Source organism: Neovison vison, chromosome 7 (assembly GCF_020171115.1).
Source record: "Neovison vison isolate M4711 chromosome 7, ASM_NN_V1, whole genome shotgun sequence".
NCBI classification, from domain to species: Eukaryota; Metazoa; Chordata; class Mammalia; order Carnivora; family Mustelidae; genus Neogale; species Neogale vison.
The window spans coordinates 93,077,577-93,101,173 of NC_058097.1; the positions used below are offsets into that span (position 1 = coordinate 93,077,577).

The window sequence follows — 23,597 nt, forward strand, 5'->3', positions numbered from 1 at the left end:
ATATAAGAATATATAAGGTTGTGAGGCAGTGGATACCCACACCCAATGGCATGCTCAGGATCAGAGAAACATTTTTAAAAATACATTGACTTTCTTGTGTTTTGCTGTTTCACTGTATTTTTGTGATGCATGTAACAAATGATACTGTGAAGTAGTTCTGATACTGATTTGGATCCTGTTTTCTTTAAAGAAAATTTTATATCTCTGTATCCTATGAAGTGTTATTTTTGAGATTTTGCTGAGAACTTGAGATTTTTAACTTGAGCTATTTGCTTTCATTTATTTGCTTTCTTATTTTTCCAGTACAGATAGGTAGAGTTCAAATGCCACTAGCTGAGATGACAAACCTTTTCTAAACCTTAAGAATAATCTTGTTAGGAAAAAGGTTGGAAACAATTTCTGTGAAATTGTTTCATAGCATTCCGTGTGAACTTACTGAAGTCTGTCAGTATCTTCACCCTAATCTAGGACAGCAGTGTCAGCACAAATGAGGTGAAGAAATGTAAATACTTTGTTTATTTACCTCCTTTATTCTAATGTCATTAAGTCTTCTAATACACAATGAAAAATAAAACCTACAGGACACATCATTTTGTTGTGTGCATCACTGTTTGTTTATATTCACCATTTTCTTTGCTGTTTATGTTGCATCTCAGATCTTACATCTGTACTATTTTCCTTCTTCTGGAAGTACATTATTTTATATCTCATTAGGTGGAGTCCGTAAGTTAGTAGACGTACTGCTGTAAGTTTTGCTAGGTTAAAAATTGTGCTCAAAGTACATTTTAGCCAGGTATAGAATTGTAGGTTAGCATTTGTCTTTTCCCTGTTATGTTGATGATAGGATAGCATGCTTCTTTTCTGGGCTCCATTGTAACTGTTATGAAGACATTTTAACTGGAACTCAATTGAAGGCAGTCTGTATCTCTTGCTGCATTTAGGATTTGTTATTGTTGTTGTTTTTGGTTTTCTGATTGTGAGTTTGGATTTCTTTTTATATTGCTTAGAATTTATTATGCTGCTTTAATCTCTGCCCTGATATCCATCATTGGTGTAGTTCATTCTCGGCCATTGGCTCCTGAAATGTTGTGTCTGCCTCATTTTCATTACAAGACAAGTTTCATTGAAATTGTGTCATATTTTCTTATAGGATCCTCTGTGCCTTTTACTTTATCTTTTATTTTTTGTCTTTTTTTCTCTCCATGCTGCATTTTGGATAGTTTCTTTTCTTTTCTTTCTTTTTTTTAAAGATTTTTATTTATTTGTCAGAGAGAGAGAGAGCAAGCGCATGTGCGCGAGCACAAGCGCACAAGCAGACAGAGGCAGAGAGAGAAGCAGTCTCCCCGCCAAGCAAAGAGCCAAATGTGGGACTCGATCACAGGACCCTGGGATCATGACCTGAGCCAAAGGCAGTGGCATAAGCGACTGAGCCACCCAGGCATCCCAGGATAGTTTCTTTTGACCTACTTTTGGGTTCAATATTTCTCAGCCACGTCTAATCTTGTTAAACATATCCATTGAGTGAGTTCCTAACTTGAGTCAATATGTTTTTTTTTTCTGTTTTGGAATTTCTTTTTGTTCTTCTTAAAAGCTGTGTGCTTTCTTACAGCTTCTAGTTCAAAAATTTCAAGCTTATTTTCTATATCTTGGAACATAGTAAAAAAAAATATATATATATATATATGTATTTTTAAAGATTTATTTATTTGAGAGAGTGAGCATGCACATACCAGTGGGGGGAGGGGTAAAGGGAGAGGGGCAGGCCGACTACTTGCTAAATGAGGAGGATGATGTAGGACTTGATCCCAAGCCCCGAGATCATGAACTGAGCCAAAAGTCAGATGCTTAACCAACTGAGCTGCCTAGGTGCCCTAAACAATTTCATTTTACCTTATTTCTGTTAAGTAATTCCAAAATGTGAAGTTGTTGAGAGTCTGTTTCTATTATATACATATTCTTTGTTACTGTTTGTTGCTCATGGTATCATATTTCCTTTTGTATCTCATTACCTTTTTTTTTTTTTAATGCCCTGGTCATTGTATTTGAAAAACATATATGTGTGGTTGATTTGAAGCCTAGATGATGCCTTTTGAGGATTGATTTTAAATTTTTTCTGTTAGATATCCAGAGGTGCTACAAGTTCAGAATCACTATGATCCAAATTGAAGGCTTGGGGTTTACTAGACTACCTAGGTCACATAAACCTGGGCTGCAGGTTCATATATTGAGCTTATATAACCTTTTGTGGTACCTGCTTAAAATTGTTAGTAGTGAAAGGTGTAGCCAATTAACAATTTATGTTTGCTGCAGATGCTTTTGTAAGAAAAACATCTGAGTTCTCCTGTGTAGGTTCTTGCCTTATTTAGATTTTTGCCTCATTGTTTTTTATGTTTTTGTACTTTTGGGTATTTTCCATATTTCACTGATACTTAAAGTGCTTTCATTCCAGGGTTCATCTTATTTACCTAACCTAATATTAACAGAGGCAAAAATATTACCTTTTAATTTGTTGTCGAATTTTTCTTGATGTGTGTTTGCTTTTTGTAGGTTCTACATGAAACATTTCCTCAACATAAATTCCTTATGAATGGTCTCATTCAAGGTGTAAAGGTAAGAACAGTTTTTGTGTGGTTCACAAGGAACCAAAGACAGGAATCCTTAGTAGTTTAACTCTGGACATTTGAATGCGAGGTGGGGAAATAATCACTATTTGTTCTTGAGACCTTAATCTAAACTTTTACTTGGATTATCAGTGTCATAATGAAATACAACCCAAGTCCATAAGGCATAGAATGGTTTACTGGTAAAAGCGGTACTTCATTTTTATTAACATGTACACAGCAGTTTATAAAGAGTTTATGTGAGGCTTTTAATTGCCTGCCTATCATGATCTTTTCTACTTTTGATATTGACTTTGATATTGAGGAAGAAGGCAGCATCAAGATTTCATCAGCTATATAGTAGTCTTTCGTCAGAGCTTGTGTTTTAATCAAAGCTAAGTTCTTGACCATGTAATTATTAATTCATTGTTTAATGTGACATTTATCAGAAAAGTTTATAAATCAGAGATTAAAATAGAATGTTATGTTCCAGTCCCACTTTACAATATGATTAGTATACGGGAATAGTGTCTAATGTGTTCCTCTCAGCTTAGACGGCTTTGATCTGTGAGCTGAGGAGCACACTTCAAATTATACCCTAGTTATATTTATTTATTTATTTATTTTTTAAAAAAAGATTTTATTTATTTATTTGTCAGAGAGAGGGAGAGCGAGAAAGCGAGCACAGGCAGGCAGAGGCAGAGGGAGAAGCAGGCTCCCTGCTGAGCAAGGAGCCCGATGTGGGACTCGGTCCCAGGACACTGGGATCATGACCTGAGCCGAAGGCAGCTGCTTAACCAACTGAGCCACCCAGGCGTCCTCTACCCTATTTATTTATTGAATTTGCAGCTTTGAGCAGTATTATTTGTAATGAATGACATTTATTCTTTTCCTATTTTCAAAAAGAATTTGAGAGTGCTTACAATAATGGCATTTTATTTTTTTAAAGATTTATTTACTTTAGGGAGCATGAGCAGGGGAAGGGGCAGAGGAAGAGAGAGAATCTCCAGCTGACTCCCCACTGAGCCCATTGTGACCCTATGTTTTCACTTAACCCTAGAAATACACTGAGGAGTACTAGAAATGCTGGATCATATGGTAACTTGATCGTTTTAATTGACAGCTTTCCTAACCCTCTCTCTGGCAAGTTCTATGGGTGACTTAAGCCTTGGACAACAATTTCTTCTATCTCTACACTTCCTGGATGACATTATCAGACTCACCACTTTCAGCTCTCAAATATTTCCCTAGACCTTAGACTTACATAGCCAGTTGCCTTATTGACACCTCTTTTTCCTTGGCTGATAAGCATCTCAAGTTCACCATGCTGAAACTGAGTTCCTGATCTTCCCCTTTAGCCGGACGGGCTCCCAAGTCTTCCTCATTTCGATTATTGGTCATGCCATTCTCACTCAGACCAAAATCTCTGGAGTCAGCGTTGACTCCCTTCTCTTCCCAAAACCATTCCATCAGGTGATTCTGTGTTGTGCCTCCAAAATAGATCTATAGTGAAAACATTCTCTGTCTCCTTTCAGTAGAGATCCTGAGAAAATAGAAGCCAGCTGTGGTCTTAACCAATCCCATCCCCACTCAGTTGTCTCCTCTGGCATCATCCTTGTTCTCTTCTGCACTCCTGGTGACCTTCCTCTAAGCAAAGCTTCCTTAGCCTGTGCTTGCCAGAGGGCTTTGCAGGTTCTGTTTTTTTCTGCTTGATTGCTTTCCCCCCAGATACTGACCTCACTCTGTGAACCTGAGCTTTTCACCCAGATGTCATTTTTTAGGAAAGCCTTTACTGACTATTGTGTTGAATATTGTAACCTGTTGTCATCACTTTAGTCCCTCTTCTCTGCTTTTTCTTCAAAAGCACTGTAATTTCACCTCTGACGTGCTGTATATTTTGCTTTATGTTGTTACTGTATGTCCTTCTCAACCTTTCTCTTTAGACTAGAACCTTCTTGAAGGCATGAATTTTTGTTTGCTTTGCTTACTGCTATCCTCAGCACCTAGAACAGTTCTTGGCAAATGACACATGTTCAGTAAATATTGTTGACTTAATATTTCTTTCTAGTCTTTTTCTACACATTTTTAAATAGTCAAGATCCAGCTTACACAGAGACTAACAATTTATCTTTGTTCTTGTATCAGCCGTCACTAATTATATAGCATAATAATTTCTCTATGACATTAAAAAATCGTACAAAATATAGGCAGCCCTCTTTTTGCACATTCTAGTATGCACAGATTTCAGTTATTCAGGTTCAGTTAAAAAATACCAATCCCTGCAACAGTACAGCTCAAATCTCCCTCACTGTGGTCTGTTAACTGTGAGTAATAGCATAAAGTACGAACTGCTGCTAGCTCCTCAGTCCACAGAACACTGCATAAATCACAGGTGAAACACCATCATCGGTAACCATTCGTGGCACTTCAGAATGTTGGTGACTGGTCACTGTGCATCTCTTAGTTATTGCACAGAGAGCAAAGCATGCCGCTGTGTTGCCTCCTTGGCTCCAGTGATAAACCCCTATAACACTTCACAAAAACGGATCATTGAAAAGGAACTGGCCAACAAGAGTGGAAGTGCAGTGGAGTAATTACTGATAATGCTAGAATTGAGATTCGTGTAGAACCTCTGCAGAGTCATAAAAGAAATAGGCTGGTTGGGTGTAAATCCCGAGGAACTTATTAAGATAAACTCAGCAGCATAAAGGAGAACAGTGTGATGAAGATGTCCCCGGGAAGTGATGTCAGCAAAATGTTTCACACTGAAGGAACTCACAGAGAAGGTATTTCATAACACTGACAACATAAAGGACAAAACGTTGCAAGCTGAATGAAATTTAGAAAGGCATCTGACAGTTTGCCAATGCACAGAAAATACTGACTGCACATCATATGTTATATGGCTTAGTAGGACAGCAAGCACTGTTCACGTGACTCTTGATAAGATTTTTATAAAGAAATAAAACACTTTATTTCCTAAGGTTTGAGATTACAGTCTAAATAAATATTAGCAAATTTTTTTCTTTTCATTAGTTATTAAGAGATTTATAGCATACATTAAGAGAATTACTTTAAGAAGTGGACTCGGATGATTTGGGGTTAGCAAGTCTGAAATTTGTCGGGCAGGCTGAACTCAGGCAAGAGTTGATCCTATAGTCAGTCCCAAGGCAGAACTCATTCTTCTCCTGGAAACCTCAGCTTTTGCTGTTAAGGCCATCAGCTAATTGGATGAGCCTCTCCCCATATTGTTGAGGGTGATACCCTTTACTTTAAAACCAACGGCAACAAAATAACCTTCACAGGAACCCCCACACTACATTTGATGAAACAACTGGGTGCTATAGCCTAGCCAAGGTGACAACATCACAGTAGTTGTAGCTATACTTTGTCAGAAATGTTACACCAGGGTGCCTGGGTGGCTCAGTGGGTTGAGCCACTGCCTTCGGCTCAGGTCATGATCTCAGAGTCCTGGGATCGAGTCCTGCCATCGGGCTCTCTGCTCAGCAGGGAGCCTGCTTCCCTCTCTCCCTCTGCCTGCCTCTCTGTCTACTTGTGATCTCTCTTTGTCAAATAAATAAATAAAATCTTTAAAAAAAAAGATTTAAAAAAAATGTTATACCAGACTGAGAGCCAGGTGTGACTTGGCAGGTGAAGTCTCGTTGTGACTGCTGGTTGATAGCAGCAGGTGGACTGACTGTAATCATTTTCAACATTAAAACCAATTGGTCTGATGACCTGACATCTGCCTTGTAACTTGTTGAAACTTTTTTCTTCAGCAGCTATGTTTTATATTTATGACAAAAGTACACATATCAGTGTCCCAGACTCAGCAGGTCATGTGTCCAGGGTTTTATGCCTAGAGTGATCAGTATGAAGAGGGTGGCGCTAAAGCAGGAAGTGATGATCTGGTCTAGCTTCAACATCACAGTGAAGACTGGGGAAAGGGGAAAAAGTAGAAGGCCCAGCAGGCCAGTTAATGGGGTGGCCACAGGGGTTCACATGCAGATGTGCTGCTTCTCAGTCTAGACTTGACCATCAACTTTGATTAAGGAAATGGCAAGTAGATCCTCTGCCAGGATGCTCTTCCAGGGATATTTAATATGTCAAGTTTCTGCAGTGCCCGGAGCTGCTGCTCATCTGTCTCATTCTGCTATTTAAATGAATTAAATCAGCGGTAGTAGCTTAGCATAAGTAAACACGGAAACTTTTGATTTTTTTTAAGGTTTATTTATTTGAGAGAGGGAGTGCGCACAAGTGAGGGTAGGGGCAAAGGGAGAGAGAGAGAATCTCAAGCAGACTCCCTGCCGTGGGGCTCCATCTTACAACCCTGAGATCACTACCTGAGCCAAAACTGAGTCAGATGCTTAACTGACTGAGTTACCCAGGCGCCTCTCGGTTGATGTTTTTAGGAATTAAAGAGTCAAAAACAAGATATCTTTAAAGTCCCCTCACGCTACTCTTTGATATTCGTAGGTACAGATTTGTTCCCCCCCACACACACACACGGAATAATTCTTAATTTGGACAAAAATTTAAAGATTATCCTTTTTATTATCTGCAAATAAAATTGTCAGACAACCTACTTGAGAAATGACTTCATGTTTTAAGTACAGTCTTTTCATGGTAGACTGCTAATTCATCCATTTAATAAATTAGGTGTGGGGCGCCCGGGTGGCACAGTCAGTGAAGCATTCCGCTCTTGGTTTCAACTCAGGTCATGATCTCATAGTTGGGGGACAGAGCCCTGTATCAGCCTCCACACTCAGCACAGAGCCTGCCTGGGATCCTCTGTCCTTCCTGTTTGTGTGCTTTCTCCCCCCAACCCCCCAAATAAATATATCTTTAAAATAAAATAAATAAAATAAGAGTACCCACAAGTGGGAAAGACGTGTGCTTTAGGTTGGAGACCCTGAAATGTTAACAGATTAAGAATTGGTTTGAATTGTGGACTTACGGGTTGGGACTCGGGTTCTGGAGCCACCTCACATCTGAGCTGAAACCTGCCTCTGCTGCTTATGAGCCTTGGGCTAGCTGCTTACCCTGATAGCACCAAGTCACAGTGTCAGGACATGTGTGTGGAAGGTGTGGAAGAGTCTGGCATATGTGGATCCTAGCTGTTACTGTTACTACTTTAGAACATACACTGAGCTTTCCTGGAGTCAGGATTTGAAGTAGGCACCTACTACTTGTAAGTAGGAAAAGTCAACTTATATTTTAATTAAAACAATTTCACTTTCATCTGCTTTTTATTTCTTCTTTCTTTTAGTGACTCTTTCCTACTTTGCTCCTTTACCTCAGAACAAAACGACCACGCACTAGCCTTCCTGCCCATATCATTATTTCCTTAAAGGCTCTGGCACCAACTGTTCTTTGACCCTTCTCCAGCTTTGCAGTTTCACTTTTCCAAACTTTAATCAAATTAAAATCACTTTATGTGTCATATTTCTCATTTGCCCTCTTGCATTGATTGACGTGTACCCTCTGAAGGGAAGCTCTTTACTGTGCGGGGTCTCAGTGGGCCCTAAGTCAGAGAGGTAACCCTGTGTTAATACTGTTTTTGCATGAAAATATTTGTTCTAGTCAATTACACAAATTGGTGTATGATTCCATTGGTGTATGATTTTCTCTGATCTTCTAAGAAATGAGAAATTGAACAAATCTAAAATTGATCTAGAATCTAGAAAATGAACAAATCTAATTTTGGGGTAACAAGTCTATATGTTGCAAGTTCCTCATAGCTTATTAAAGAACACTGAAAATTTGTCATAGTATGTGAACCTTTTCAAGGAAAAGTGAAAATTTTCAGAAGTAGTTAAATGACTTTGTACTCTATTCTGTGAAGCCATTGCTCCCTTGCATTCATTTGTAAAGTTAATTATGCTATTTGAAAGAAAACAAAAAAACACTCTTAGGTTTAAAAATACTGACCCAACTGTTTCAGTCAAATATTTGCCAACTGCATATGTTAAGGAAAATATATGCTTAAAACTTTCATGATGGCTATATGAAGTGTAAAATTCATGTGTGTTTGCTTCAGGTAAGTTTTATTTGTCATTCTATGTATGCTTTAAAATGTTACTTGGAAAAAAAATATTACTTGGGTAATTGCATTTAATTGAACGATAAACTCTAATTAGAGCCGAAAAGTCATGTCAGAAATACTGGCCAAGGCACCTGAGTGGCTTACGTTGGTTAAGTGTTTGCCTTTGGCTTGGGTCATGCTCCCGGGGTCCTGCTCAGTGAGGAGCCTGCTTCTCCCTCCCTCTGCTGCTTCTCCAGCTTGTACCCCCACCTCTTTCCCTCTGTCAAGTAAGTAAAATAAAATCTTTATTTTATTTATTTGACAGAGATCACAAGTAGGCAGAGAGGCAGGCAGAGAGAGGAGGAAGCAGGCTCCCTGCTGAGCAGAGAACCCGATATGGGGCTCGATCCCAGGACCCAGAGATCATGACGGGAGCCGAAGGCAGAGGCTTTAACCCACTGAGCCACCCAGGTGCCCCAGTTAAAATAAAATCTTAAAAAAAAAAGAAAAAAAATACTGTCCAATTAATTATGCCACCATACACACCCACGTCTGCTGGGAAGTTAACTAACTGTAGCGACTGTGTGAGCCGTTGGTGAATTTTGCCGTCTGCACCCACACCGTGTTGCATCTCGTACTGGTTGGGCTGGGACAGCATAGTACCCACTGATCCTCATTATGTTTGGATTTCATGTTTGCAAATCTGCCTACTCAGTGAGTTTATCTCACCCCAGATCAGCACAGTGCTTCCGTGGTCATTCATGCCCCCCTGGGTGAGGGGGAGTGTCAGGTACCAGCCCCTCATTTCTAGCTGAGTTCGAATTTGTGTCTGTTTGAGGTTTTACTCTGTACCTGTGTACTTGTGGTCCATTTAGTGCTACGTTTTTTGCATCTTCGTGTCTTTTGTTGGTGATTTGGCTATTTAAAATGTACCCAAGGAGAATCCCTCAGCACACTCGACTTTCTTTAATCCGCCATATTGTCTGCTGAAGCTACCGCTGAAGCTGCCACCGCCAAGTAGGAGCAAGCGGAGCCGCGATGGAGACCATGGCGAGCCCTGGGAAAGACAATTATCGAATGAAGAGCTATAAGAACAATGCCCTAAACCCTGAGGAAATGAGACGAAGAAGAGAAGAAGAGGGCATTCAGCTCCGGAAGCAAAAGCGGGAGCAACAACTTTTTAAACGGAGAAATGTGGAGCTGATTAATGAAGAAGCCGCCATGTTCGACAGTCTCCTCATGGACTCCTATGTGAGCTCTACCACTGGGGAGAGTGTGATCACACGTGAGATGGTGGAGATGCTCTTTTCTGATGATTCTGACCTGCAGTTAGCAACGACACAGAAATTCCGGAAACTTCTCTCCAAAGAGCCTAGTCCTCCAATAGATGAAGTTATCAACACTCCAGGAGTGGTGGATCGTTTCGTGGAGTTTCTGAAGAGGAATGAGAATTGCACATTACAGTTTGAAGCTGCCTGGGCTCTAACGAACATTGCCTCTGGAACCTCTCAGCAGACCAAAATTGTCATCGAAGCAGGGGCAGTCCCCATTTTCATAGAGCTGCTTAACTCAGACTTTGAGGATGTACAGGAACAGGCAGTCTGGGCACTGGGAAACATAGCTGGAGACAGCTCCGTTTGCCGAGATTACGTCTTGAATTGTTCCATTCTTAATCCTTTGTTAACACTTCTCACCAAGTCCACACGATTGACAATGACACGGAATGCAATCTGGGCCCTGTCAAATCTCTGCCGAGGAAAGAACCCACCCCCAGAGTTTGCAAAGGTCTCCCCTTGCTTGCCTGTGCTGTCTCGCCTACTCTTCAGCAGTGACTCAGACTTGCTGGCAGATGCTTGCTGGGCCCTTTCTTATCTGTCTGATGGCCCTAATGAAAAGATCCAGGCAGTCATAGACTCTGGAGTCTGCCGAAGATTGGTAGAGCTTCTAATGCACAATGACTACAAAGTGGCCTCTCCTGCCCTGAGAGCAGTGGGTAACATCGTCACCAGGGATGACATCCAAACCCAGGTCATTCTTAACTGTTCCGCCCTCCCTTGCCTCCTCCACTTGCTGAGCAGCCCCAAGGAGTCAATCCGGAAGGAAGCTTGCTGGACCATTTCAAATATCACTGCTGGCAACAGGGCTCAAATACAGGCTGTCATAGATGCAAATATCTTCCCCGTGTTGATTGGAATTCTTCAGAAAGCAGAGTTCCGTACAAGGAAAGAGGCAGCCTGGGCCATCACCAATGCCACATCAGGAGGAACCCCTGAGCAGATCAGATACCTCATCTCACTCGGCTGCATCAAACCCCTGTGCGACTTGCTGACTGTGATGGATTCAAAGATTGTGCAGGTGGCCCTCAATGGGTTAGAGAACATCCTTCGGCTTGGAGAGCAAGAAGGCAAGCGCAGTGGCTCAGGGGTCAATCCGTACTGTGGCCTCATTGAGGAAGCCTATGGCTTGGATAAAATTGAGTTTCTCCAGAGCCATGAGAACCAGGAAATCTACCAGAAGGCCTTCGACCTCATTGAGCACTACTTCGGTGTAGAAGATGATGACAGCAGCCTGGCTCCCCAGGTGGATGAGACACAGCAGCAGTTCATCTTCCAGCAGCCTGAGGCCCCTATGGAGGGCTTCCAGCTATAATGTCTGCCTCCGGGGAGGGGAGGGGATGGGAAGCACCACCAACCAGCGGAAAAGCAGCCCTCTGGTGGGCGGGAAACCAGACCCCCCATCATCAGCCACCACACACCTCTGCTGCCCTAGAAACTGCTCTTGACCTGCTCCGCCCCCTTCCCTGGAGGGAGCACCCTCTGGACAGACAGAACCATCTGAGGCTCACATTTGGGTTTTGTGACAAGAAGGGGACGTGTTGGGTTTTTCTTCCTTACACTATATTTTGGCTGCACATATGTCTTTAACCCAGGAGCCCAGGGGTAGACAAAGGAGGACTGAGGTAATCAATTTTGCACCTTTTAATTTTTGGGTTTTTTTTTGTTTTTTGTTTTTCCTTTAGTGGTGACTTCCTTCCCTTTTATCTTCCTTCATCCTTCCCAGTTCTCTGCCCTGATCTGTGTTAACTCTTATCTTGGGCACTTGAGCAGATAGAATATTCCAGAGGTGGGGGGTGGGAGGGGAGGGGAGAAATTCAAAACAAAGTGTTCTTGCTCTGACAGAATATTAATCTTGTATGCTTGGATTGAGTTATTTAATTTTTTTTTCTTTTGTACATTTTTCTTGTATTAAGATTGCTCTTTCCAAGAGCCATGAGTTCCTGGTTTTAGGAATCCCAGCTGCCAGCATGGTCTGGGACTGGAGGCTGAGAGGGAGGTCACTATGAGAAAAAGGTTCCTTCCTCCCTCTAACCCCTTCCCAGACTCTTTAGTTTGGGAGAACTCCTTCCCTCCAGGGGCACGTACACCAGTGGGAGTGGAGGGGAGGAGCACAGGCCTTCAGATGGGGCTTCCTATATGTCGCTACTGATCCCATGTTTCCTATCCACCTTCCAATGGTGCGACCCAACTTCATTTGTTTACTTGAAAATTCCCCTCGGAGTTGAATGAACCTCTGAGGTAGCTGTATTTTCTCCTAAGCATGAGACAGGGGGCAGCGATCCTTCCTCTCTCCTGAGGAGAAAGTCCTTGTTCTGGTGACCCATAAGTTGCAGAGAAGGTGGAGTGAGAGTGTCATGTATTGGGATAGCCAGGGATCCCTGCCTTTGGCCTTTCTTCTTCCTCCTCTTCTTCCATAGTTGGATCATGTATATTTTACTTCCAAAGGAGAGAATGTCAAAAAGTTCTGTATTTTTTTATATTCTATATATTAGGTAGGTCAGTCTTAATTGGTCTCAAGAGGAAGAACTGTCTGTAATTTCTATAAGTAGGATACTGTGAGGAAGACCAAAAAGAGAGGGGGAAGCCGCTTCGCTCAGGGAGCCTGAGCTTGGTCCTTTTCCTCTCTGTTTAGGTTCTGGGCCACCACCTGGGACCAACCCTTAGCTCTGGAACCTTTATATAGCAGGTCAGCCTGGTCTGATAGTCCCAGTACCTGAAGGGAGCAAGGATGGCCCCGGGGCCCAGAGAAGTCTACCACTCTAGTCCTTATTGCTAAGCATCCTGCTTATATCAGGAAACCCAGAAAGCAGTCTGCCTTCTCAGATTCAGTCTTAAAGGCCCTGGCCATGTAAGGTATCACACACAGCTGCCTCTCCAGTGGTCACAGAAACTTAGCAGCCTTGGGACTTTTGTGAGAGTTATTGCTATCTTTCCTGTTTGGGATCCTTGGACCTGGTTTGGGTTTTTCCCATCCTTGTGACAGTTATAATCCTAATGCCTTTTCTCTTTGAGTAAAGCTAGTACGATGCCTCAGTGGCTTGCCTACGCTTCGGTGGATTACATGAGAGTAAAGTCCAGTTGTTGGGGAGAGGAGTGGAGAAAGTTGCTGCCTAAGTGTAGACCAACTGTGGAGCTGTGGGCACAGTCTGCCCTGCCCCTGCTTCCCCACCGTGGTCAGTCCCGTGCCTGCGCTGAGCTGTAGTTGCCCTTCCCCAGAGACAGTGCCATTCTTACTCCCATTCCTGCACATCCCTTCTGGCTCAGGTTAAATCCCTACCCCTCTGCTTACAGATCTAAAGTTCAGGTGCTCACTATCGGCCATTGGTCTTGAATTTGCCCTCTCCTAGTGTTGAGATCCAACTCCAGAACCATTTGCTGAGGAAGGTGGTGTGGGGCTTGCGGTTATCCCTGAAAAGTCACACCAGTGCTGTGCCACCTTAGTACATCAGACCTTAGTACCCTGACCTTAGTACATCAGATGCTATTGTTCAGCTTAGGAATGACAAATACTGGCTCACAAGGAGGCAAGGGGCGGGACCTCTGTCACTTGGCCCACTGACTCCATTAAAAAATTTTCCCCTACAGTTCAAAGAAAAGCCACCTGCCCCTACCCCCTTGTCCTTATCCCAAGGGCAAAGCACTTTAGTAGGACCTATTTTGTACATCTCAAGCAATAGTTGAGTCCCTGTCGTTGGGGCCAGATTTTTATTGTGAGACATACACACCCTGCTTTTCACAGCTACTCCTCTAAAATCTTGCACTTCAGATCTGGGGCCTATACCAGATGGAAGACTCTTTTTTGATCGTCTGGCTGCTGCTTAGAGCCAGTTTTCTCCAAGGACCTGAAAGGCTGAAGTCTCCCAGGGTGCAGCATGAGGACAGATTTCTCATAAAGTGGCCTCTAGGAGCATTCCTTCGTTGACATCTTCCTCAGACTATATTTTCCCACTATTTCCTTCGACCCCTCTTTCAGTCCACAGGTGAGGTTCTTCCAGCCCCCAGGGGCAATAACATTACCTTCAGTGTCTCCTCCTCCTCTCCTTTGGTTCTTTTGGAAACCAAAACATTATTTCTGTAGCCCAACCTTGACAGCCACTCTTCATGGGCAGCCCCCATCTGGGCATCAGACCCTGGCCTCAGTGAGGTCAAAATCTGCTTTCCAGTAGATTTCTGAAGGAAGGGGCTCCGCAGCCTCTTTTAGGGCATAGCTTGAAAAGACATGTTTTTGGAATCTTCACATGCTGGCACATGGCTTCTATATCAATTTTAAGATCTCTGTTGGAGCTGGAGGTATCTAGGTGTGGATTTGAGGATAAGGAGCCTCTTTCTTAGCTGAAGTGTTCAAGGACTGTTGGAACAGTACCAGCCATTCTTTATTGCCAGCCCCTCTGGTTATCCCACCCCCAACATCCACTCTAGTACTAATAGAGTCTCTGGTGTTACAAGTCTGCCTTCAATTCCGAGCTGTTCCCAGGTAACTATGTGGCCTTGGCGTTGGCTGCCACCTTCCAGTGAGACCTCACAGGTTCCACTTTGAGCTGGCCAGTCTGGTTACGTGGGGCAGTGCGGACAAATGACCTTTCTGAGGAGCAGGCACTGATGACCTCAGCTTTCGGGGACCCCTGCTCTTACCCACCCCCTTACCTAGAACCCTTAGATCTCTTTCTACTCTTTTCCCTGAAAGCCACTTTCCAAGAGCCCTATTTTTTAGAGCTAAACTGCACAGATCATAGCTGCTACTGTACTTGGTCAAGGACAAGTGAAAGAAAGCTCTCAGGCACACTTTTCTAATTCTCTCAAGTCACACTAGTTTAAAATGAAAACCATCTGGCAGAAAGAACTAGATTTCCATGTTCTCACATCTACATGTTTCCCTCTATGCCCTAGAGCTACTTGCTTTTAACAAACTAAAAGGGAAGGAGATGAATGCCTAACAGTGCTTCCCTCTTCTCCCTGAGACTCACTCAGCTTGGTTTCCTCATCTGGGATTCTTCAGTAGATTCATCTGTGAGCTCAGATTCTGGATTTTCAGTTGAAGGCGGGGAGCCATAGGGAGGACGGGCAGGCTGGAGGCCTCCCTGGCAGGCTGGGGAAAGGTGTAAGGCTTTGCACTGAACCATAGGAAGTACTTATTACCAGTAGCAACATCTTCTAGGTAGGACTTTCCTAGAAATTGCTAGAAGTCCTAGAAACTGTCCTAGAAGTGAGTGAGTGTGAGACTGCAAAATTGCTCATAGTAGGTTTCTTCCACAGCCGTTTAGGATTGCACATTCTAGACCAATCTTGTCCAGTATTTTTTCTGTGTCTTAACTTTTGAAGACTTTTGTTAAGCCAACCAGCTGAGAATTTGGCCCTGAGGGGATCCATGTAGTAGGCACTAGCTGCTCTTTGGCCAAGGCCTTTGTAAATGATTCAGTCATCCCACTGTCTACCCCCCAGCCCCATCCCCACTTTAAGACCATGACAAGGGAAGAATTGGAAGACAATACCAATCAAGTCTGTGAATTAAAGCTGTTATTTTCCTCTGAGAGAGCATTTTGCATCAGACCTGGAGTATGTGCAGAACCAAAACTGGGTGTGGGAGGCAACATTAAATTTTGGGCCCAGAACACCCAGGAAAAAGGTTTCTATAGTGTGTCCTAAAGGTCTCTCCAGTGGGTTTGGGCCTACCTCGCTATTTCTTGGCCAGCCTGACTGCTCATGTCCTTGTTGGCACATACCTAAACCCCTTTCCTAACACTAGCCCTGCTCCCCTGTGTAAGTTAGATTTTCAGCTCCTGGTTTGGGGAGAGAAAACTCTGCCATGCCCTGGGGCCAGTGAAGAAGTCAAAGCTCAGATCCTGAAACTGGCTGGGAACCTCTTGACTCAAGATATCATTCAAGAGTTCCACCTCTACTAGAACCCTCAGACCCTAGAGTCAGGTATTGTCTCCTATAGCCAGGTTCCATGGGATCTGCCTTTGAGTGATGACTAAAGAAGCTAAGGAGGGGTGAAGGGTGGGTATGAGGTCCCAGCCACCGAGGTCAGACTGGATGTCCTTCAAAAACAGTTTGGGTTCCCAGCTAAAGACCCTAGGAAGGTGAATCAAAACTTTTTCCTCATTGGTTTATTCTTTCCAAGTCCATTTGCTTTTAGTTTTCTAAGAACTATATACTCTGGCTATTTTCCATGTTCTCAGGGCCCCTGGGTAGACAGAAAAGCTTGATGATTTCAGAGCAGACATAGGCCAAGAAACCGTGGCATTGAGTGTGCTGAGTCCAGACAAGTGATATTTATATACACATCCAAATTTGAAGAGAAAATGTATTTCTTTAGGTTTCAAATACTGTACTAGATATAAAGCAAAAATAAAAAACCTGTTGCAAAGTTCTAAAAAAAAAAAAAATGTACCGAAGGGTAGTGCAGCAGTGCTGATTAGTATCTTTAAGCGTGGGAGGTTGTGATGTGCCTTACGGAGAATATACTGTCAGATGAGCCTCATTCAAGGTATGAGTCATGGTGCTGTTGATTTAGAGTTCAGTGTTCAGCGGTCAACAATGTATATTAAGGATAGTGTCTTTAAAGAGAAACACACATAAATCATGGTTGTGTATTGATCAATTAATGGAATTAGGTGACCAGAGCCTTACAGGAACCTAAGGAGCAGTGGCTCCACATTCTCTAGTTCAGTGTTTCTCGCAACCTTATAGAACATAACCGCTGTGGGTAATGAGAATCAGCGGTATTTCTGATCAAGAAAAGGGGTCTGAGGTCTGTCTGGTGTTACTTTTTAAACATTTTGTTCTCATTTGCAGATTCTGTCAGGGTTCAAATACCCTCAGTCTGTTGCTCTCACAATGTGGTCTGATAGCATCTGGGGCCAGGTCAGGTAGTAAAGACATCACTCTGGCATAGGAAAAGTGATTTTTAGAAATTCATGTTTTCCAAAGAGCCAAGCACAGTTGACCTTGAACAACCCAGGTTTGAATTACATGGGTTCACTTGCAGACTGTTTTTTTCTTTTGGCTGTCATGTATTTTTGGTTATGATCTTTCTAACATTTTCTTTTCGTTAGCTTACTTTAAGAATACAGTATGTAATACATAAAATATACCATACCAAAATACCATTGATCAACTGTTTACATTATTGATAAAGCTTCTGGTCAACAGTTTAATTTTGGGGAAGTCAAAAATCATGTGTGGGTTTTTTTTTTAAGATTTTATTTATTTGAGAGAACACACAAGCAGAGGAAGAGGGAGAAGCAGACTCCCCCGCTGAGCAGGGAGCCCGACATGGGGCCCGATCCTAGGACCCTGGGATCTTGACCTGAGGTGAAGGCAGACACCTAACGACTGAGCCACCCAGGTGCCCCCATATGTGGATTTTTGACCACATGATGTAGAGGGTGTTGGTGCCCCAAACTGTGTTCTTCAGGGGTCAGCTGCACAAGATTGTATGTTAGAATCTTAATTAAAAAGGTGGTCCAGTGCCTGGGTGCCTCAGTTGGTTAAGCAACTTCCTTCAGCTCAGGTTATGATCCTTGAGTTCTGGGATGGAGTCCCGCATTGGACTCCCAGCTCCACGGGGAGTGTGCTTCTCCTTCTGACCTCCCCTCTCATGCTCTCTCTCTCACGCTCTCAAATAAATAAATAAAATCTTTTAAAAAGGGGGGGGTAGGTTGTCCCAGAAGATGTTTTCAGTATCTATTACTGTTACTAAGAATTTGATTAAAATAATATTTTAATGGATAGATTACCATTTAAAATCCATAATCTGGAAGACAGCATTTTTTTTTCTGTAAAAACTGTGTTACTTTAAATATTTCTTTAATGTTTGGCCTTTTTAAAAGATTTTATTTATTTACTTTTCAAAGAGAGAGGGAGAGAGAGCACAAGCAGGGGAGTGGCAGACAGAGGGAGAAGCAGGCTCCCCACTGAACAAGGAGACTGATGTGGGACTCAATCCCAGGACCCTGAGATCATGACCTGAGCCAAAGGCAGACGCTTAAGGGACTGAGCCACCCAGCCATCCCGCCTTCTCGTTTTTTTGTTTAAAAATGGCATCTTTGTGTGAAGTCATTGTGTGAAGTCACATTGTGTGAAGTCTCAAGTGTGGGAAGTGTATGCAGGCACAGCGAAGTCCCATTGGCACAAAGGAAAATGGCATATCAGAAAACTAAGAAGTACTACATATAGCCAAAGCACAGAATGTGCGTTAGGTGCCGGATTTGGGAGGGTACTGTGTGTATGCAATGCTGAGCAATTTCAGATACACAGCAGCAGGAAGTATAATGAACACCCATGTACTTACCACCCAGTTTCATTATTTATCAACATTTTCCTACTCGTATCTCCTCTGTCTCAGTTTTACCCTACTTATTTTTTTTTTATAAAAGCTAAGTTCAGAAACTCATTATTTCACCCATAAGTACCCGCTGAAAAATTTTAATCTGTGCACAGTGGAGGCTATGGCAGGGTTTTAAAGATTTTTTATTATTATTTTAGAGCGAGTATGAATGAGGGGGAGGAGCAGAGAGGGAAGAAGGAGAGACTCTAATGCAGTCCCTGCACTGAGTTCAGAGCCCGATGCAGGGCCCAGTCTCATGATTCCAACATGACCCGAGCTGAAACCAACAGTCGGACGCTTAAGTGACTGAGCCACCCAGGTGCCCCAAGAGCACCCAAGACCAGGGTTTAAAGAAGGGATTGAACAGAGGTTTGAAGCTCATAAGGGGAGCACATCCTGTAGAATGCCAAGTGGGCCAAGTGGGCAAGAAAGTGTCTTCACTGCAGCACATGATTTGGAGCTATGCATATAATTAAGTTTCTGGCCTCTTCCTGCATGCTTGGTGTGTGTTCATCTCTTGGGCCATCTGTAGGTGTACATCATATCACTGCTTCTCCAGAAAAATAAGCTCCCCCCCCCCGCCATTTTCTGTTTTCTAACAGCATGCTTAGAAATTCGTTAGGATGGTTGGGTTTTTTTTTGTTTTTGTTTTTGTTTTTTTTCATTTCCAGTCCTGTTTTTATTTAGGCAATAAATAAGTGAAATTGTAATGGTAAATTGACTGCTCTAGGCAGTGAGACCATGCTAATGGGCTGACTTGTAATGATGTAGGGTTTTTCATTGTTCAGTTATCCACTGTGTAGTACATCATCAGTTTTTGATGTAGTGTTCAGTGATGCATTAATTGCGTACAACACCCAGTGCCCGTTGCAGTAGGCGCGCTCCTTAATACCCATCACCCAACTACCCTATCCCTCCCCTCTCTCCCCTCTGAAACCCTCCACTGTTTCCCAGAGCCCATAGTTTCTCATAGTTCCTCTCGCTTTCTGATTTCTCCCCCTTCAGTTTTCCCTTCCTTCCCCAGTGGTCTTCCGTGCTATTCCTTATGTTCCACATATGTCTAAAACCATATTATAATCGTCTTTCTCTGCTTGACTTATTTCATTAGAATGTTTTTAAATGACACTTTATATTTAATGTTTCAAATTAGTCTGTTTTGGGGCCAGTGAAATAAATTGGAGCATTCAGAAAGTAAGAATTACAAGTGATTGGGGGACCACATTGTAAATTTGTTTCTGCTTTCCCATCCAGGGCCTGCTGTCTTTTCTGAGTGCCCCCCTCATAGGCGCTCTGTCTGATGTGTGGGGTAGGAAACCCTTTCTCCTCGGCACCGTGTTCTTCACCTGCTTCCCAATTCCATGGATGAGGATCAGCCCTTGGTGAGTGGCTTTGTTTTGGGTCACATGTGAATGATACGTCTGCAAAGCATTTCTTAACCATTTCAAAGCAATTGATACTTGTATTTATATTTGATTTCTTTGGTAATACTGAAAGCCGATTTGGGCTCTAAGATGTATAAAGATGTCGCTAAGGGGGACACCTGGGTGGCTCCGTGGATTAAAGCCTCTGCCTTCGGCTTGGGTCATGATCCCAGGGTCCTGGGATCAAGCCCCGCATCGGGCTCTCTGCTCAGCAGGGAGTCTGCTTCCACCTCTCTCTCTGCCTGCCTCTCTGCCTACTTGTGATCTCTCTCTGTCAAATAAATAAATAAAAATCTTTTTTAAAAAAAAGTCTCTAAGAGCAGCTGTTGTTGCCATCAGGTCAGTTAAAGGGCTGGGAGGGGCTGACAGTCGCTGTAGTCACCCCTTTGGCTCAGCTGATTGCAAATGTGTTGTCATCTCACTGCTCTCTAGGGCACCGATGAAAAAAGTTTACATCAATAGACACGAGTCACTTTTTAGTACATGGTAGTGAGACCAAGAGACTGTTCTAAATCATAATGTGAATTTGATCTTATTTTTTCTTGATAAATAAGGAGAGAATACTTAACATATAACTAAATACCAAAGATGGTTTGGAATTTGCATCTGAGCTGTACCTTAGTAGTTTTTCTTGGTTCCAGAATATGGTATTTGGCCAAAATTTCTGTTCCTGAGCTGCTCGCCCTAAGGTGTAAAGAACACACCTTAAAATGAAAAGTTTTGTGTGTGCATGTGTGTGTGTGTGTGTGTGTGTGTTAATGCATTAATATTTCTTTTTTGGATCATGTGAAAATGTCCTTATTTGATCATATGATAATTTTATATCAGTATTTGTTGCATTATAAATATGTTGGTTTGGTGGGTCCTTTTATTTTCTGTGAGATGATGAATTTTTATTAAATAATTATTGAGTCTTTCCGAGAACAAGTCATGCTTTTCCATGCTTTTCCAATAAATGAGGGCTTTTTTAAATGTCCTCTCGATATCTTAAAATATTTTTTGTTAGATTTTCCACTGATTTTGCCTCTTCCCTTCCCATTTTCATACTGTTGCTTTTGCTTATATTGATTAATGAATAATGCTAAGTAAAAGTGATAATGGACTTAACATCTCATGTATATAAAGCAAATATTGTAATGTTTCATTATTTGAGTGTTCATTGCATTGAAAAATATTGTTACTATGAAGAATTATATTAATAGATTTTCTTTTTTAATCTTTATTATGCTAAGTTGGTCATCATTAGTCATTAGTCCTTGATGCAGTGTTCCATGATTCATTGTTTGCGTATAACACCCAGTGCTCATTGCAATACGTGCCCTTAATACCCATCACGAGGCTAATCCATTCCCCATCCCACTCCCCTCTGAAACCCTAAGTTTCCCGGAGTCCATAGTCTCTCATGGCTTGTCTCCCCCTCTGATTTCCCCCACTTCATTTTTCCCTTCCTATTCCTAATGTCCTCTATGCTATTCCTTATGTTCCACATATAAATAAAACCGTATGATAATTGTTTTTCTCTTCTTGACTTATTTCACTCAGCAGAATCCCCTCCAGTTCCATCCATGTTGACTTAGAGGTAGGTGTTCACCCTTTCAGATGGCCGTGTGGTAGTCCACTGTATATACACAACCACATCTTCTTTATCCATTCATCTGCTGAAGGGCATCTCAGCTCCTTCCACAGTTTGGCTGTTGTAACATTGCTGCTGTGAACATTGGGTGTATGTGCCCCTATTTGGGGTAAATACTTAGTAGTGCAGTGGCTAGGTCATAGGGCAGCTCTGTTTTTAACTTCTTGAGGAACCTCTACTGTTTTTTTTCTTTCTTTTTTTAATTCTTTTTTATTTTTTATTAAAAAAATTTTTTTTAATTTATTTGACAGACAGAGGTCACAGGTAGGCAGAGAGGCTGGCAGAGAGAAAGGAAGGAAAGCAGGCTCCCTGCTGAGCAAAGAGCCCGACTCGGGGCTCAATCCCAGGACTCTGGGATCATGACCTGAGCTGAAAGCAGAGGCTTTAACCCACTGAGCCACCCAGGCACCCCTCTACTGTTTTTCAAAAGTGGCTGCACCAGCTTGTATTCCCACCAACAGCGTAGGAGGCTTCCCCTTTCTCCACATCCTCACCAACGTCTGTTGTTTCCTACCTTGTTAGTTTTAGCTATTCTGACTGGTGTAAGGTGGTATCTCATTGTGGTTTTGACTTGAATTTCCCTGATGGCTCATGATATAGAACATTTTTAATGTGTCTGTAAGCCATTTGTATGTCATCTTTGGAGAAGTGTCTGTTTGTTCATGTCTTATGCCCATTTCTTGACTTGAAAATTTGGTTTTTGGGTGTTTGGAAAGTTCTTTATAGATCTTGGATATCAGCCCTTTATCTGTAGTATCATTTGCAAATATCTTCTCCCATTCCGTGGGTTGCCTCTTTGTTTTGTTGACTCTTTCCTTTGCTGTGCAAAAGACTTCTATCTTGATGAAGTCCTAAAAGTTCATCTTCACTTATGTTTCCCATGCCTTCAGAGACATATCTTGCAAGAAGTTGCTGTGGCCGATGTCGAAGAGGTTACTGCCTATGTTATTCTCTAGGATTTTGATGGATTCCTGTCTCACATTGAGGTCTCTCATTCATTTTGAACTTATCTTTTTGTACGGTGTAAGAGGATGGTCCAGTTTCCTTCTTCTGTATATAGCTGTCCAATTTTCCCAGCACCATTTATTGAAGAGACTGTCTTTTTTCCATGGGATATTTTTCCTGCTTTATCAAAGATTAGTTGACCATAGAGTTGAGGGTCTATATCTGGGCTCTCTATTCTGTTCCATTGATCTGTGTGTCTATTTTTGTGCCAGTACCATGCTGTCTTAGTGATCATAGCTTTGTAATGTAGCTTGAAATCAGGCAACCTGATGCCCCAGCTTGTTTATCTTTTTCAGTATTTCCTTGATGATTTGGGGGTCTTTTCTGGTTCCATACAAATTTTAGGATTGTTTGTTCTAACTCTTTGAAAAATGCCAGTGTTATTTTGATAGGGGTTGAAAGATTGCTTTGGGCAGCATAGACATTTTAACAGTGTTTATTCTTCCAGTCCATGAGCATGGAATGTTTTTCCATCTTTTTGTGTCTTCTTCAGTTTCTTTCATAAGTGTTCTGTAGTTCCTTGAGTATAGATCCTTTGCCTCTTTGGTTAGGTTTATTCCAAGGTATCTTAGGGGTTTTGGTGCTGTTATAAATGGAATCGATTCTCTAAATTTCTGAATCTACAGTTATATTATCAGTGTATAGAAAAGCAACTGACTTCTGTGCCCTGATTTTGTATCCTGCCACATTACTGTATTGCTATATGAGTTCTAGTAATTGGGGCATGGAGTCTTTTGGGTTTTCCACATAAAGTATCATGCCATCTGCTATGAGAGTTTGACTACTTCTTTGCCGATTTGAATACCTTTTATTTCTTTTGTTGTCTGATTGTTGTTGCTAGGACTTCTAGTACTATATTGAAGGAAAGTGGTGAGCATGGGCACCCTTGTCATGTTCCTGATCTTAAGGGAAAAGCTCTCAGCTTTTCCCCATTGAGAATGATACTCGCTTTGGGCTTTTCATAGATGTTTTTTATGAATTTGAGGAATGTTCCCTCTATCTATATACTCTGAAGACTTTTAATCAGGAAAGGATGCTGTACTTAGTCAAATGCTTTTTCTGCATCAATTGAGAGGACCATATGATTCTTGTCTCTTCTCTTTTTTTTTTAAGATTTTATTTATTTATTTGACAGAGAGAGATCACAAGTAGGCAGAGAGGCAGGCAGAGAGAAAGGAAGGGAAGCAGGCTCACTGCTGAACAGAGAGCCTGATGCGGGACTCGATCCCAGGACCCTGAGATCATGA

The 23,597-nt window shown here is 42.2% G+C and overlaps 2 protein-coding genes across 2 annotated transcripts in view; both read left to right on the forward strand.

Moving 5' to 3' along the window:
- The window catches only part of LOC122913426, a 72,178-nt gene that overhangs the window by 41,469 nt on the left and 7,112 nt on the right, over positions 1-23,597 (forward strand). The window contains exons 4-5 of the mRNA XM_044260165.1: positions 2,548-2,610; positions 19,543-19,670. Coding sequence (XP_044116100.1) covers positions 2,548-2,610; positions 19,543-19,670 — 191 coding nt within the window. The remainder of the gene's footprint in view (positions 1-2,547; positions 2,611-19,542; positions 19,671-23,597) is intronic.
- Positions 9,490-12,223, forward strand: LOC122912209 (importin subunit alpha-7-like). The gene has a single exon (XM_044257671.1). It carries the CDS (start codon positions 9,664-9,666, stop codon positions 11,272-11,274), a length of 1,611 nt encoding a protein of 536 aa, XP_044113606.1. The 5' UTR covers positions 9,490-9,663; the 3' UTR covers positions 11,275-12,223.